This window comes from Cherax quadricarinatus, chromosome 59 (assembly GCF_038502225.1).
Source record: "Cherax quadricarinatus isolate ZL_2023a chromosome 59, ASM3850222v1, whole genome shotgun sequence".
Taxonomy (NCBI): Eukaryota; Metazoa; Arthropoda; class Malacostraca; order Decapoda; family Parastacidae; genus Cherax; species Cherax quadricarinatus.
In genome coordinates, this window is record NC_091350.1 from 6,316,593 (window position 1) to 6,334,864 (window position 18,272).

Genomic DNA, 18,272 nt, shown 5'->3' on the forward strand with positions numbered 1-18,272 from the left:
ATGTGCCCTAGATGCAAGGATAACACTTGTGTCCTCGAAACTAAGTTATATTTCTGTTTTATATTAAATTAACAAAGTTACTTTTGAAAATGAGGATAAGTATTACAATATATATATTGTAATATATACTGTACCAGGTTTATTTTGCTTTTCTAGATTTGAAAACTCCTTTGACAGTTTTTGGAAAGACTTCAGAAATAGAGTAATGGCAAACAGAACTATGCAATAACTATACTGTGTAGTATTTCTTAGACAAGAGAAAAACTTATTATTTAAATGTATACAGTATATTAAGAAAAAATTAATATAAATAGGGCATAAGTGGGTGTTCACTGAATCCTACAATAGGTTAAAGTTTCTCCACTTAACACCCCTCAAAGAAGGTTCCTTGATGCTGGTGAGAGGCTCTTGATCTAGGGAATTGGATCTGTGCTCCAGTTCCCTGAATTAAGCCTAAATACATTCCACATCCCCCCACAGGCGCTGCATAATCCTATGGGTTTAGTGCTCCCCCTTGATTATAATGATAATAATAATCTCCACTTAACAGTAAATTCATCAAGAAGATTCAGAAGCATTTAGTATGTCATATTCCTACTCTTTTAGCTTGAATTTGAATGATGCAGCATCAGTCACTGTCTTCTGGTAGTGAGCCAGCCAAAGTTGAACACATTTCAACGATACCATCCAAGAAGATATTGCAAGAGAGTAACATTTTTCTTGACCTTTGGTTTTGGGGTTGGCTCCTCCTTTGCAATAGGACAGATTGTGTTGTATTCCAAAGAAAATTGAAGGCTTTGTGTTGCTCCCTTAAATGTTCGCACTGACAGCCTCTCCACATCTTCAAAACGTTCTGTTAATTGAAAACTTAAGGTTAGCAGTGCTAAGGCAAAATGCATATCTTAATTCATAATAAAAGTATCAAACCTTGTAATAAACAGTAGTCTGCCATACTGAAGGTGGCTGGTCTAATACAGTACAGTATTCTCTATAATACAACTTAATGAATTTATATTAAACTCTGTAGGTCTATAATATCAAGGACCACATTGGTTCAGATTTTCCGAGTAATTTATGATTCTTATTTTTTTTTTCAAACGGAATATTTATTCCTTTTAAGTACTGTAGTTACTGCTGCTCTTGTTTAAGCATCAGTGGCATTCATTTATTCCGCTCGTCATGTTTATTTACTAATTACAAAACCAATTTCATTCATGAAAGGTACCTTGACACCAGTGAAGGCCTCTTGATCCAGGGAATTTGAGTTACTTTTCACTTTGGATCAAACCTGAATGCCTCTTATTCCTAATGTATACTGTATAACTTATAGGTTGACCACATCCCCATAAATTTAATAATAAAGCCATCTGCAGAATTACTTATTTACCATTCCGTACATGTACTTGTAATTAACAAAATAAATTCTTGACTTAACTACTGGCTTTAATACTGTGTATACAACTACAGAGAACTCACCATCCTCGTAGTCATCACTGATGATTGGTTCCTGTCTGAACTGACTGCCACAGATAGGAACATCATTCACCAGAAGGAATGAACCACCACATCTGTTGCCATTTGTATGGGAATTCTCTTCCAAAAGTGCTGCACTGCTGACTACAGTTGTGTTTGCTGCACTGCCACCTGTAGTTGTATCTGCTGAATTGTCATATACAGTTGTACCTGCTACACTGCCATTTACAGCTATGGCTGCTGCACTGCCATCTACAAAGAAGTTTGCTGTACTGCCATCTATAGGTAAGTCTTCAGCAACTCCAGCTACTGATAAGTCTTCTGCAATGCCAGCTATTGATAAGTCTTCTGCAATGCCAACTACTGATAAGTCTTCTGAAATGCCAGCTACTGATAAGTCTTCTGAAACACCAGCTACTGACAAGTCTTCTGAAACACCAGCTACTGACAAGTCTTCTGAAATACCAGCTACTGATAAGTCTTCTGCCCTGATGTCTTCTGTAATGCCATCTACTGATAAGTCTTCTGAAATGCCAGCTACTGATAAGTCTTCTGAAACACCAGCTACTGACAAGTCTTCTGAAACACCAGCTACTGACAAGTCTTCTGAAACACCAGCTACTGACAAGTCTTCTGAAACACCAGCTACTAACAAGTCTTCTGAAACACCAGCTACTGACAAGTCTTCTGAAACACCAGCTACTGACAAGTCTTCTGAAACACCAGCTACTGACAAGTCTTCTGAAACACCAGCTACTGACAAGTCTTCTGAAACACCAGCTACTGACAAGTCTTCTGAAACACCAGCTACTGACAAGTCTTCTGAAACACCAGCTACTGACAAGTCTTCTGAAACACCAGCTACTGACAAGTCTTCTGAAACACCAGCTACTGACAAGTCTTCTGAAACACCAGCTACTGATAAGTCTTCTGAAACACCAGCTACTGATAAGTCTTCTGCCCTGATGTCTTCTGTAATGCCATCTACTGATAAGTCTTCTGAACTGATGTTTAATGTTGAATTGGGTGCAGTGATTACTACTGAATTTAGTTCACTGATTTCAACTGTAAACTTTTGTGTGCCAATGCTTATTATCAAATCTTGTGCATTGACTTCTACTGACTCTGGTGCAGTGCTGTTTACTGTTGAATTTGGTATAGTGACTACTACCATTGAATCTGGTGCAAAGATTTCCACAACTGAATCAGGTGCAAAGATTTCTACCACTGAATTTGGTGCACTGGTGTTTAATGCTGTATCTAATACACTGATTTCTAGTATTGAATCTGGTGCACTACTGTTTAATGGCACATTAGTTTCTAGTATGGAATCTGGCACACTGCTGTTTAAGGGTGCATCCAATGCATCCATTTCTACTAATGAATCTGGTACACTGATTTCTAGTACTGAATCTGGTGCACTGATTTCTATTACTGAATCTGGTGCTTTGATTTCTATTATAGTGTCTAGTGCAATATTCTCTTCTGTTGAATCTGGCACACTACTATTTAATGTTGAATTTAATGAAGTAATTTCTTCTACTGATTCTGATGCACTGATCTCTTCTATTAAATCTGGTGTACTAACTCCTATTATTGATTCCAGCACACTATTGTTTAGCAGTGAAGTTAGTGCACTAATTTCTTCTACTGATTCTGGTGCATTAATATCTATCATTGACTCTGGAGCACTGATTTCTATCAGTGAATCTGGTGCATTGATTTCTATTAAATTTGGTGCACCTATTGCTATTGAATCTGGTGCACTGCTGTTTAATGTTGAGTTTAGTGCAGTGATTTCTTCTGAATCTGGTACAGTGATTCCTAGCAATGAATATGGTGCAGTAATTTCTACTAATGAATCTGGTGCACTGATTTCTTCTGTTGGATCTGATGCAATGATTTCTACTAAATCTGGTTCTTTGATTTTTATTGAAGCTGGTGCACTGCTATTCACTGATGAATCTGGTACACTAAATTCTAATGCTGATTCTGGTGCACTGATTTCTATTACTGACTCTTGTGCATTGATTTCTATTACTGACTCTGGTATATTGATATCTACTGTCAAGTTTGATTTGCTGATGCCTACTGTCAAGTCATGTGCACTGATTACTAATAATGAATCTGAAGAACTATTATTTAATGTTGTGTTTGCTGCTATGCCATACATAGGTGTGCCTGTTTTGTCATATACAGTTTCATCCACTGTACTGCCATGTATTCCAGGGTCATTGGGCTTTGAGGAACTATTGTACAATTCTAAATTTATTGTTGCCATATCAGAACTAAAGCCAATGCCAGAGGATATGGCAACTTCATCTGGGAGAGGAGGGGCTGAACTGGCAGCTCCATCATTCTGGTTTGTTTCATTTCTCAGGATTAGCCACTGGATGTCATCATTGGACAGGTTTGCATCAAGTTTACTATTGGTGCTAGACTGAAGTTTGTGATAACTACTCTTAATTAGAGGATGTGTCACTTCAATGCTTGATTCTGGATTTACCTCCCCATCCTTCAATACCACAGGATTTTTTTCCAGGCTCTCATGTTTTACATAACCCACTGTATCTGGTGTGCCACCTGATGGATGAACAGCATCTAAAACTTGACCAACCTCATCAGCTATGCCAATAGCTGATACCTTGGAGCCCTCTTCAACACTTTCATCATCTCCAGAGTGGTCACCGAGCATTGGATTATCATGAACATATATGCTGTCAGGGTTTACTATGCTCAGTTCGGGAAGGACATTTTCAGTAGCCATGCCACTTGCAGAATCTGTTTGTGTGTCGTTTGTCACAAGAAGGGCAGAGTAATTTTTTTCATCCAAGTCGCTTGTTATATCAAAAATATTTGTTAGTTCTGAGTTAACTGCCTCATCTAGGTCACTTATGTCTGAATTTTGTGTTATAGCAGAGTCACTTGCTCCAGCTGAATCAAGTATTAACTTAATGCTGTTAACTTCCACATCAGTACCAGAGGGGACATTGAATGCTGCATTACTGCTGCCCATCTCCACCTTAATCTCTGGCACTGAATCATTATCTGTGGCTTCTCCATGCATCATGACATTTCCAAATGTTCCTATCACTCCAACAGTGTCATTATCTGATGCAGACTTTACACCCATTTCAGTTAGAGATTTTGTGTTATTAGCTAAATAATCTGCAAGAAACTGGCTTTTCAACTTTTCTAGCATTTGGTCTACATTACGCTTATCTTCATTTTTCATCTGGTCATTCACAATGATGGCCTCCTTCAGTCCTAAAATTCCTTGGTGATTTAAAGTGGATGGAGCCTCATTAAGGGTAGTTAGGTCCTCAGTAAATGGTACTGGATTCTCACTGAAGGCTGATGGACCCTCACTGAAGGCTGATGGACCCTCACTGAAGGCTGATGAACCCTCATTGAAGGTTGATGGACCCTCACTAAGGGTTGATGGACCCTCATTGAAGGTTGATGGACCCTCACTGAAGGCTGATGAACCCTCATTGAAAGTTGATGGACCCTCACTGAGGGTTGGTGGACCCTCATTGAAGGTTGATGTACCCTCACTGAGGGTTGATGACCCCTCACTGAAGGCTGATTGATCCACACTGAGGGTTGAAGTTTCCTCACCAAGAGCTGAAGGTCCCACACTGACGGTTGACAGTCCCTCACTGAGGGTTGACAGTCCCTCACCAAGGGTTGATGGTCCCTCACTGAAGGTTGATGGTCCCTCACTGAAGGTTGATGGACCCTCACTGAAGGTTGATGGACCCTCATTGAAGGTTGATGGACCCTCACTGAAGGTTGAAGGACCCTCACTGAAGGTTGAAGGACCCTCACTGAAGGTTGATGGACCCTCACTGAAGGTTGATGGACCCTCACTGAAGGTTGAAAGACCCTCACTGAAGGTTGAAAGACCCTCACTGAAGGTTGATGGACCCTCACTGAAGGTTGATGGACCCTCAATGAAGCTTGAAGGACCCTCACTGAAGCCTGAAGGATCCTCACTGAAGGTTGAAGGACCCTCATTGAAGGTTGAAGGACCCTCACTGAAGGTTGATGGACCCTCACTGAAGGTTGAAGGACCCTCACTGAAGGTTGATGGACCCTCACTGAAGGTTGATGGACCCTCACTGAAGGTTGATGGACCCTCACTGAAGGTTGACAGACCATTATTGAATGTTGACAAAAAATTACTGAAGGTTGATAAACCTAAATTAATGGTTGAAAACCCCTCATTAAAGAGTGCTGGATAATTATCAAAAGGTATGAGATCATTATAGGTCATTGAATCTATGTTGAACAATGCCTGATCCTTGTCAGAGGCTGCCTGATCCTTGTCGGCGGCTGCCTGATCCTTGTCGGCGGCTGCCTGATCCTTGTCAGAGGCTGCCTGATCCTTGTCGGCGGCTGCCTGATCCTTGTCAGAGGCTGCCTGATCCTTGTCGGAGGCTGCCTGATCCTTGTTGGAGGCTGCCTGATCCTTGTCGGAGGATGTCTGATCCTTGTCGGAGGATGTCTGATCCTTGTCAGAGGATGTCTGATCCTTGTCGGAGGATGATTGGTCCTTGCTGGAGATTGTCTGATCCTTGTCGGAGGTTGTCTGATCCTCATCAGAGGTTGCCTGATACTTGTTGGAGGTTGTCTGATCCTTTTCGGAGGTTGTCTGATCCTTGTTTGAGATTGTTTCAGCTATGCCAGCAGTCTGATCCTTTCCAGTGGTGGTTTGATTCTCGTCAATAGTGGTTTGATTCTTGTCAGTGTTGGTTTGAGTCTTTCCAGTAGTGATTTGATTCTTTTCAGGGGTGGTTTGATTCTTTTCAGGGGTATTTTTATTCTTGTCAGTGGTAGTTTGATTGTTGGTGGTAGTGTGATCCTTGTCAGTGGTGGTTTGATGCATGTCAGTGGTTTGGTTGTCAGTGGTGGTTTGATACATGTCAGTGGTTTGGTTGTCAGTGGTGGTTTGATAAATGTCAGTGGTTTGGTTGTCAGTGGTGGTTTGATACCTGTCATTGGTGATCTGATCCTTGTCAGTGGTAGTTTGATCTTTGTCAGTGGTGGTTTGATTGTTCTCAGTGGTGGTTTGATTCTTGTCAAGGGTTCCTGAATCCTTATTAGAGGTTAGACCTTCACTGAATGTTGCTAGTTCTCCACTAGAATGCAATGTTCCTTTATCAGAGGTACCTGGATCTACACTGGCAATAGTTACTGTTTTTTCGGCAGGTACTAATACGCTTTCATCAATAGAAGTTATCACATCTTCACCAATGTTAGCTATGGGTACCTGACTAGAAGTGCCCACTAGTTTACTAGAAGAAATTACTGAACTCTCACCAGTAGACGATACTGCTACTGCATCTCCATCTGAAGATACTGCTACTCCACCAGAAAAAGATACTGCACCTTCACCAGTAGAAGCTATAGCTACTTTACTGGAGGTTACTGTATCTTCACCAGTAGAAGCTATAGCTACTTTACTAGCTATTACTGGGCTAGAAGGTGCCATGACTTCAGAAGTTGCTACCCGAACTTTATTAGTTGAATTGTTTAATAACTTGCCAGGTTGTATAACTGGTGAGCCTCCTTGAGGCAGCATACTGCTACCATCTGGAGTATTGACTGTTTCAATCTTAAGACCTTCAACATCTGTGTTATCAGTCAATGAATCTGTAACTTTTGTTGTTGCTGAAAGAAAGGCTGACATTATCTTATCTGAATTTATCACACTTGATCCCTTCGTGTCAGGAACCCTCACAGTTACATCATCTTTAACCCCACCATACATGTTTCCATCATGAACCTTTGTTTCACTGTCTTCAGGATAATTAATTTCAGATACATTAAATAGTGCTGTCTTATTAAAGACAGGTGAATCCTGTTTAATGTTACTGACTCCATGTCCTAACTGCTCTTGTTGTAGTTGTTGGACAACACGATTAATCTGGCTAATGACTTCTTCGTTACCCACAGAGTAAAGAATAGGAAGTGCTTCATGTTCACTTTTTGTTGCCATATTTTTCTCCTCTTCGTTGGCAGTTATTAGACTCGGGTCACTTGACTCAGTCTTTATGTGTGTGGCATCATCTTGTGTAACATTGCTGCTTCTGCTGGACTGTGTGGCAGTATACTGCTGGTATAATGTGAGAGGAATGCTATTGTGTGTCTGACTACTTCTGCCTGCATTTCTCAGGTCAGCTTCAGTTTGAACTTCAACAGCTTTTGTGACTTTGCCAATTACATTATAAAAAGCATCACTAACTTGCTCTTTTACAGAAGCCAACTGCCTAGATGATCTATGTCTACCATGCTTATGATTTTCTGCATTTCTTCTATCCCTGTTATCAGTCTTTACTTCACTTCTTTTATTATTGATGTCACTTTGGCGATAGTAAGACAAAGACTGGTTTACTTGAACATTGGTGAATTTACGACTGCAAGATTCATCAGTTTTTTGGGATCTGTAAATTAATTTTCTTGTAAGATTATTGAAAAATCATGCCCAACCCTTTTCATGTGCATTACCATATATATTTCCAAAATATAAGTTACTTTTGTCCATTACAGAGCATATAGTGCCTCATGTATACTATTTCACTTGTACAATATTTATTAGCTATTTCTTAATTCATATATTAAAGCTACATATAAACACTGTTTAATACTAATTCTATTGTCTTAAGGTTAATAATTTCAAGGCATGAGTTTGAGACAGGGAAGAATGAAGAATATATTTATCACTAAGGTGATTTTTATACAAATTTTTAAAATATCTGCTCACTGGAGATCACTCAAAGAGTAATGGTAAAAAAAGGAAAATCATTTTCAAGTGATGACTGTAATACTGAGACTATTAAATTATACAGATACGTATTCTGGTTGGGTAAAATATTTCAAAGAGATGTTGAAATGTAAATGTCAAACAGAATAGTCATTTAAGAGCAGTTCAAGGGAGAGTCAGAACATCTTGGTGAGAACAGAAAGACCTACATGGTAGGTTGTTAAAATATTCACCTGAGAAGTGATCCCCAGGCACCCCTCACCAGAGGAGAGGGCACATTCATAGCCATTCAGCTTGCCATTAATGCATTTTTTTGTTTTACACATAGGCCATCTTTTTATAAATATGTATTGCAACCCTTAAAAATTATCAAATGTGATTTTTTCCTCACCTGGCCAATTGACTGAAACAGATGTCATAGTTGAGATTATCCCTGAAATTTTCTCCATAGTTGAGAGAGCGCACCTTAGATGATATCTCCCTGTAGTACTGAAGACACCCAGGGGGAGCTGTAAGAAAATAATGAGTTAATATGACTGACATTAAGAAATCCACAAATTGTTTCTGCCTTTTTTTTTTTACTTAAACAATCATAATGTCAGTGGATGTTATGTAGTATGTACAGTACTGTACCCACCAACTGACCACAAATACCATAATAATATTCTTTTTTATTTTATTACCACTGGGCATTTCATATCAAGACAGAATAACCTAAAGAAGGAAATATTCACCATCATTAATTCTCTTGCTGTCTTGCCAAAAGTGCACAGACACCTCAATTCAAATGACCCGAACTGCAACATCCTCACCTATCCTTCAGTGAAGTACTGTACTTCCCTCCACTTTTCACAGAACTAGTCCAGCTAAATAATATTAGTAGTATTAATAATAATAATAATAATAATAATCCTATGTAGTAGGTTGGTAGACAGCAATCACCCAGGGAGGTACTACCGTCCTGCCAAGCGAGTGTAAAATGGAAGCCTATAATTGTTTTACACGTTAGTTTAATATGTTTATTATGCACCTCATACCCATCCTGTGGGCGGTAGGACTCCTGGTGTCTTTTTTCTGTCTCATAAACATGCAAGATTTCAGGTACATTTTGCTACTTCTACTTACACTTAGGTGACACTACAATTGCATGTCACAAAGTATATACACACCCCTCTGGGTTTTCTTCTATTTTCTTGCTAGTTCTTGTTTATTTCCTCTTACATCCATGGGTAAGTGAAACAGAATTCTTCCTCCATAAGCCATGCATGTCGTAAGAGGCAACTAAAATGCCAGGACCAAGGGGCTAGTAACCCTTTCTCCTGTATAAATTACTAATTTTAAGAAGAGAAACTTTCCTTTTTCTTTTTAGGTCATTCTGCCTCGGTGGGATATGTCCGGTTTGTTGAAAAAAAAAACAATTTATTTCATCTGGAATATAATGTATAAACATTGTTTATACAGTATATTCTTTTATAGGTAAATTATTTTGCTTTAATGTGAAATGCATAATATGAGAAAGGTAAAGTACCTGCATATCTAGCATCAATTTGGATAATGAGGACCCGCCACTGACGCTGAGGGATGGCTTGGAGAAACTGATTCTGAGAGCCAAGGACCACACGTACCTCTATCTCACTGTCCTCCACTTTCAAATACACTGAAATTAACATCAGATAAGCAAAAATTAACATAATATTGCAGAAGGCATTGTTGAGGTAGAGGTGGTTAAGACATTTAAAAGAGGATGGAGGAAAACAGGATGACTAGGAGGGCATGTAAATCTGGGGTGGACAGGAGAGTTAGAGATTGTCCTAGGTAAGGTTGGAAGGATTGCTAGAGGCTTGGACATTCAACAGGCTTTTGTGAGCGTGTTATGAGTGAATGGAGGAAAGTGGGTTTTATGATCTGACATGTTGGAGTGTGAGCAAGGTGATGTTTACGATGGGATTCAGGGAAACCGATAAGCCAGATTTGATTCCTGGAAGTGGGAATTACAGCGCCTGCAGCCTGGAGGTGTGAACTACAGCGCCTGCAGTCTGGAGGTGGGAATTACAGCACCTGCAGTCTGGAGGTGGAAATTACAGCGCCTGCAGTCTGGAGGTGGGAATTACAGCGCCTGCAGTCTGGAGGTGGAAATTACAGCGCCTGCAGTCTGGAGGTGGAAATTACAGCGCCTGCAGTCTGGAGGTGGGAATTACAGCGCCTGCAGTCTGGAGGTGGAAATTACAGCGCCTGCAGTCTGGAGGTGGGAATTACAGCGCCTGCAGTCTGGAGGTGGGAATTACAGCGCCTGCAGTCTGGAGGTGGGAATTACAGCGCCTGCAGTCTGGAGGTGGGAATTACAGCGCCTGCAGTCTGGAGGTGGGGTGGAGATGTTGTTTGGAGAGCCATCTACACTGTGATGTCAGTGTGCTTCTGGCAACAGTGACTGAATGAGTGACAGTGAAAAAGTTTTCTTCTTTGTGGGGATATGACCGGTGTTACAAAATAAATTACACATTCATATAAACTACAACACTAAAAATATCAATACTTATCTGTTATCTTCAATGTCGAAGATGAAGCTTATTAAAATTCAAATGCAGTGTAATTGTAATAAAATAAACAGGGGACAGAAATAGAGATATATAAAACATTAATATTTTTCCACTATTGATTCAATTTTAGCACATTTGTGAATAATAATAATATGCTTCTTCTTTACACCCACCCTGCTTCTTGCTCTTCTCTGCACCTTGGGATACCCCAGCGATTCATGTTTGCTCTCTCCCACTTCCATGTGCAAAAGCTCACTTACCTACCATAACTTCACCCTCACTTTCTTGATCCTTCCATTCTCATTCTCGTGCTATCGCAGTGTACACCAACAGTTTTCAGTCCCTGAAGGTGTAAGGCATGTGGTGGTTTTTCTGACAAAATCATCCAAGGTCATTTATTAGAATCGGCCAGTATTTTCACTGCCGAGTTGTATGCAATTCTCATGGCCATTATGCATTACAGGCTATTCAGAAATTTTATTCCTTTCATCTCATCCTCCTAACATACAACTTTGGTTGTGCCACATTTCTAATAAACACAAAGAAGTCATTTTCTGCTGGGTCCCTGGACGTGATGTTCAGGATCTCTAATTTTATGTAGGGGTCTTCCTTTCTCGGACTATTTTTTCTTATTATCACTCAACAACTTCGCAACCACTGGCAATGGTGGACCACAATAAATTTTTATCTGTTAAACCACATTTAGGTTTCTGGATATCCTCTTCTCATTGCTGTTGTGTTAGGGAGACCGCCCTCTCTTGCCTAAATATTGATAACACACTTCACTCACGGATACTTCATAGATAAATGCCCGTCACCCACTCTGTGAAGATTGCCAGGTTGCACTGTCAGTTCACAATATCTTAATGGATTTTCCTATCTATCAGCGAGCAGTTGGAATTCACATCCAACATCTCCGCCATTCCAACAGTCCTTACCCTGAATAACCTTGCTGAAAGCCCCACCTTTGATGCAGACACTCTTTAACCTTTAACAGGAACTAACTTATTGCACTAACTTTGATTTTATTTACCTTTTGCACTCTCCACTAACCCCTCCCCCCAACCTACACTAACCCTTACCCTACACACTCCTGGCCCTCGTTCCTAGCCTTCACACATTCATCTTCTAGCACATCCCTCTTGACCCACCTTACTCATTAGTAGTAGTAGTAGTATGTAAAGTGTTAAACTGCAAGGGCCACAGCGCTGTGGGAAGAGATGTGTGAGAGTAGAACTGTGCAAAAGTTAAGAATGAGCAAAAGGCAGGGTTGTGCAAAGTTGGGGGTTAGTAGGGATTGGGATTAGTACAAGCAAAACTGAAATCAAAGTTGATGCAATAGGTTAGTTTCAGTTAAAATGTCAATGAGACAGTCTGCATCAGAGGTGGACTTTCAACAAGATCAGCAAATGTGTGTTGGGGTGATTTAGATGTCGGATGTAGGTCCTGCGTGCATCCTGACAGACAATAAATGCTGGACGGACAATGCAACATGACAGTCCACACAGCGGTGCCAGCTGTTTCTCCAAATGATATTCATGTTTCATGCATGAACACGAGTGTTTGGTCTTCCAAACCGACAACGGTGGGAAGATGGCCAAAATCCTAAACATGGTATGAAAGACAACAATTTGTTGTGGTCCAAAGCTGACCAACATCCTTTCCAGCAGTTGCAGAGGCGGTAAGAGCACTGAAAAATAGTCCGAGAAAGAAATGCCCCTATGGAAAACCTGAAGGTTTTGACTGGCTCACTGAGCAGCTGAATCTGCATATCCATGGACCCAGCAAAGTACAACTTCTTTGTGCTTGTTAGAAATGTGACAGCTAAAGCTGTATGATAGGATGATGGGAGTCAAATTTCTGGACAGCCTATAACCTTGCAAGTCCGAAAATATGAATGACAAGGTGGATATGGTTGCAATGTGCTTGGCAGTAGTGAGAATTGCTTACAACTCCACTGTGAAAATACTAGCCGATTCTAATAAATGACTTCTTATGTTTTGGTCGGGAAAAACAGCTGCATTCCCGACACCATCGGGGGATTTAGAACCATCAGTGTACACTGCAACAGCAGAGTGCTTCAGACTTATCACAGCCCATCAGGCTACCAGTCCCTCTGATCCACCATAGTCTGCCACATCCATCACATTCCTTCAGACTTCTGACTCACCATTGTCTCTATGGCCCACTGTAGAGTCCCAACATAGCACTTCACATATATTAATAACATCTCAAGACTCCTGAGTCACAACAGAAAGGATCTGGGCTTGATATCAGACCTAGACAGAGTTTTGGCAAAGTCTCCCTAGAGTTATTAACCCTCCAAAATTTAAAATAAAAAAGTTTTAAACTCACTGTGTTGACCAGAGTTGTTTCCACAGAGAGGAGGGAGAAGCATTGCATTCTTGTCCCTGGCAGAAGTGCTAGTGGAGTTCTTGGTGGTGGAGACTAAGGACGAAGTGGTGGTGATGGTGAAGGAATCTTCCTCACACTGCCCTTGACGAGGAGCTCCTAACTCCAGTGACTCAAAATCTAAGCGAATCTGTTTCACCTACGAGAGCATGTAACAGGGCTTTGGAAGTATACATTACCAGAAACATGTGCCTCAATGTACTGTATTAAAAATAAAATTCAACTTCATATAAGATACACTGCATCCTTATGTATGTGTGTGTGTGTGTACTTACCTAATTGTGGTTTCAGGGGTCGAGACTCAGCTCCTGGCCCTGCCTCTTCACTGATCACTACTAGGTCCTCTCTCTCCCTGCTCCATGAGCTTTGTCATACCTCATCTTAAAGCTGTGTATGGTTCCTGCCTCCACTACATCATTTGCTAGACTATTCCACTTCCTGACAACTCTATGACTGAAGAAATACTTCCTAACATCTGTTTGACTCATCTGAGCCTTCAACTTCCAATTGTGACACCTTGTTTCTGTGTCCCCTATGGAACATCCTGTTTCTGTCCACCTTATGTGTGTGTGTATTCACCTAGTTGTGGTTGCAGGGGTCGATTCATAGCTCTTGGCCCTGCCTCTTCACTGGCCACTACTGGGTCAATCTCCCTGCACCATGAGCTTTATCATACCTCTGCTTAAAACTATGAATGGATCCTGCCTCCACTACATCGCTCCCCAAACTATTAGACTTCCTGACTACTCTGTGACTGAAGAAATACTTCCTAACATCCCTGTGATTCATCTGTGTCTTCAACTTCCAACTGTGTCCCCTTGTTGCTGTGTCCCATCTCTAGAACATTCTGTCTCTGTCCACCTTGTTAATTCCTCTCAGTATTTTATATGTCGTTATCATGTCCCACCTATCTCTCCTGTCCTCCAGGTTCGTCAGGTCAATTTCCCTTAACCTCTCCTCGCAGAGGACTAATCTTATTGCAAACATTTGCACTTTTAGTTTCTTTACGTGCTTGGCTCGATGTGGGTTCCAAACTGGTGCCGCATACTCCAATACAGGCCTAACGTACATAGTATACAGGGTCCTGAACGATTCCTTATTAAGATGTCGGAATGCTGTTCATAGGTTTGCTAGGCACTCATGTGCTGCAGCAGTTATTTGGTTTAATGTGCGCCTCAGGAGATGTGCCTGGTGTTATACTCACCCCAAGATCTTTTTCCTTGAGTGAGGTTTGTAGTCTGGCCCCCTAGACTGTACTCCATCTGCGGTCTTCTTTTTCCCTTCCCCAATCTTCATGACTTTGCACCTGGTGGGGTTGAACTCCAGGAGCCAATTGCTGGACCAGGCCTGCAGCCTGTCCAGATCCCTTTGTAGTTCTGCTTGGTTCTCGTCCAATTGAATTCTTCATCAACTTCACATCATCTGCAAACAGGGACACTGGAGTATTTCTTCCGTCATGTTGTTCACAAATACCAGAAATAGCCCCAGTCCTAGGACTGACCCTTGTAGAACCCCACTCATCACAGGCGCTCACTTTGACACCTTGCCGCATACCATGACTCACTGCTGTCTTCCTGACAGGTATTCCCTGATCCATTGTAGTGCCTTCCTGTTATCCCTGCCTGGTCCTCCAGTTTTTGCACTAATCTCTTGTGTGGAACTGTCAAATGCCTTCTTACAGTCCAAGAAAATACAATCTACCCACCTCTCTCTCTCTTGTCTTACTGCTGTCACCCTGTCATAGAACAGGGTTGGCTGTTGTTAAGCTCATTTCTTTCTAGGTGTTCCACCACTCTTCTGACAATCTTCTCCATGACTTTGCATACTATACATGTCAGTGACACTGGTCTATAGTGCTTCTTGTCTGTCTCCTTTTTTAAAAATTGGGACTACATTTGCTGTCTTCCATACATCCCTGCTTTGATAGATGTGTTGAATATTGTTGTTAGGGGTACACATAGTGCCTCTGCACCCTTTCTCAGGACCCATGGAGAGATGTTATCTGGCTCCATTGCCTCTGAGGTGTCTAGCTCGCTCAGAAGCTCTCTTCACTTCTTCCTCGGTTGTATGTATTGTGTCCAACACTGTGTGTGTGTGTGTGTACTCACCTAATTGTACTCACCTAATTGTGGTTGCAGGGGTCAAGACTCAGCTCCTGGCCCCGCCTCTTCACTGATCGCTACTGTGTGTGTGTGTATGTGTCTGTCTGTCTGTGTGTCTGTCTGTCTTGGTGCCAAATAGGTAAAAACTTGCGATTGTGGCTTAAATAGCAACGATCTTCTTGCCGAATAAGGCAAGCGAAAAATTGTGTATGCAACAATTTTTCAAAAATCATTCTGAACCTAATGAAAAAAATATATTTCATTGTGTTTGTTTATTATTAAATTAGTGTAAACTTATATAAAATATAGTTAGTTGGATTAGGTTAAATTAAATTGCGCTTGTTATAATAAGGTTAGGTAAGTTTTCTAAGGTTCTTTTGGTACAAAATTATTAATTTTTACATTACCATAAATGAAAAAATATATCTTTGAACGCATAAGAGAAAATTTTAGAAAGGATTTAATTTTAAACGAGTTCTTGCTAATTGACCAGTTTTACCTATTCGGGTGGCCACGGGCCACCAGGCCAATGTTCTGGTGGCTGAAGCTCTCGCTTCACACGGCGAGGGTCTGGGTTCGATTCCCAGCGAGGGTAGAAACATTGGGCGTGTTTACACTGGTTGTCTATGTTCACCCATCAGTAAAATGGGTACCTGGGAGTTAGTGGACTGGTGTGGGTCGCAGCCTGGGACAAAACTGACCTAATTTGCCCGAATTGCTCTGCATAACAAGCGGTTTTCTATATAGTTGTATGTCATTGATGTCAGCTAGGCCTGTATACCATGTACATGTAGTAAATAAAGTAGCCTAAGTTCCGGACACACATACAACAAATCACCAAGAAAATCTCCAAGAAAATAGGCATACTATCAAAGATAAGGTACTACGTTCCACAATCAGCTCTCCTCGCACTGTATCATTCACTCATATACCCTTATCTTACATATGGAATTTGTGCATGGGGATCAACAACATCCAATGGAAATAAGTCACTCTGTCTGACTTTTTTGGGTTATCCTAGGTTCTCTACACATATGCTGTTGTGTACGATAATTCTATGTAACTGTATTTGTGTATACCTGAATAAACTTACTTAAAACCCCTAATAACCCAGCAAAAGGCAGCAGTAAGAATGATAAATTCCCACTCCCACCAGCATACTCCACCAATTTTCAAAAGTCTGAATCTGCTTACCATTAAGAACATCCATACTTATTCATGTGCCTACTACATACACAGAACAATACACGCAAATATAAACCCCCCACTTAAACTTTTCCTCACCAACCTAAATAGGACACATGACCACAACACAAGACACAGATCTCTTTTTGATATACCTCGTGTCCATATCATACTGTGTAAAAACTCTATGCACATAAAGGGCCCCAAAATATGGAATTCATTACCAGAAAATATTAAAGTAACCCAGTCTGAAAATCAATTTAAGACTCTTCTCAAAAGCCACTTAATCACCTAGACTAATTGCTAAATACTCAGTATACATTTACTCACCTATGTACTCCCACATCATAACTGAAACTATCACATTGAACCTTTTATCCATTGTTGACAGGAATATAATTGAATCATTGTTTTTCACAAAAGCATTTTAGAATATAAATACGTATATCTTTGTATTATACAAATTTTGATTCATTTATAATTAATATTCTACTGTTCAATTATGAAATAATTACTTTCCTAATGTACAACTATGATATACTATTTCTTAGTATTAAGTAGAATGTGAGCCAATAATGTTAAGTTGGCCCATAATGCCAAGGCATAATAGAGGCTCTCTTTGCATTGCAACCCACTATTGTATATACACAATCTCAATGTACTGTTTGCAAAGACATTAAATAAATAAATAAATAAATAAATAAATATTATTATTATCCCTTCCCTTGGAGGTCACCTTGACACTCACCTCAGGGCTGATCCTCTTGACCCTGATGACACAGTCGCCAGAATCTGTTGACCGCTCAGGGAATTCTCTGTTGACGAACCATGTCCTGTTGTGCTGTACTGACCCCCCGCACACCGTTGGTACTGTTGAATATTAAGAGAGCGAGAGTGTTGGCTGCAGATGGAAGAGTGAAAAGATTCAGAAATATTTCAGTCTATCCAATTATCCCTCATGATATGATAATTTATTTATTTATTTATTAATTTGAACATGATACATTGAAGTACAAAAAAATACAGTGGTTAAGTGTAACATGCCAAAGCCCCTTGTATGCAGAGCATTATGGGCATGCTTAAAATTAACTTAAGATTAAACTAAGCAATGATATATTCAGTGGTAAACATTATTGTAAACAGATAACAATTAAGCACAAATGAGTATTTCAAAGACAGGTCATATGGTCATTTACTGTGTTGGTTCGGGACCCATTTAAACATCTCAGTCTATTCATACATCACCTTGCAACAGTTGTGGTTCAAAGCGCATGTTAAAATCAAAATTTGTGGGTTAGTTGTGAATACTAACTAATGCAGCAGACGCCCCCTGAGGGACAGCTACCGGAGGGAGCTCCTCCCATGGTGATGCAGGTGGTGTAGAGGTAGCACGTCCCTGTGTGAATGAGGGGGTTGTTGGCCCTACATTCCACCTCTTCTACATGCGCCTGTGGACGTGGTGGTAACAGACTCAGCCCCACTGTGGAGATGAATAAAATATACATTTGTTATTAACACAATTAAATTCACTCGTGACCACCCTCATTTAAATTACATTTTAAAAAACGTCAGAACAAGAGCTGTTTGCTTAACACACCCATCATACCTGGAAGGTATTCCGAGGGTCAACGCCCCCGCAGCCATGTCCACGACCAGGCCTCGCCTGTTAGGCAACGCTCTCGTTTCACACACTGAGTGTGGGTAGTTCGAGTCCCGACAAGGATGGAAACACTAGGCGTGTTTCCTTACACCTATTGTCCCCGTTCACCTAGCAAGCATGTAGATACCTGGATG

General features: G+C 40.7%; 1 protein-coding gene across 1 annotated transcript; it reads right to left on the reverse strand.

The window, feature by feature from the left end:
* Positions 1 to 114: 114 nt before the first annotated feature.
* LOC128698756 (serine-rich adhesin for platelets) lies at positions 115 to 17,953 on the reverse strand. Its single transcript, XM_053791113.2, has 7 exons — positions 17,791 to 17,953; positions 17,227 to 17,348; positions 13,135 to 13,330; positions 9,771 to 9,899; positions 8,634 to 8,751; positions 1,477 to 7,922; positions 115 to 853 (listed from the first exon to the last, which is right to left on the reverse strand). The coding sequence occupies exons 1-7, from the start codon at positions 17,840 to 17,842 to the stop codon at positions 675 to 677; spliced, it is 7,242 nt and encodes a 2,413-aa protein (XP_053647088.2). The 5' UTR covers positions 17,843 to 17,953; the 3' UTR covers positions 115 to 674.
* Positions 17,954 to 18,272: the final 319 nt, after the last annotated feature.

Bases quoted from the DNA above. Each gene is read 5' to 3' on its own strand.
- LOC128698756 (XM_053791113.2), bottom strand. From the start codon at position 17,842: ATGGGAGGAGCTCCCTCCGGTAGCTGTCCCTCAGGGGGCGTCTGCTGC. The intron at 13,331-17,226 runs GTGAGTGTCAAG...ATGCTCTCGTAG, and splicing joins TCAAGAGGATCAGCCCTGAG to GTGAAACAGATTCGCTTAGA. The intron at 9,900-13,134 runs GTGAGTTTAAAA...TGTTAATTTCAG, and splicing joins AAACAACTCTGGTCAACACA to TGTATTTGAAAGTGGAGGAC.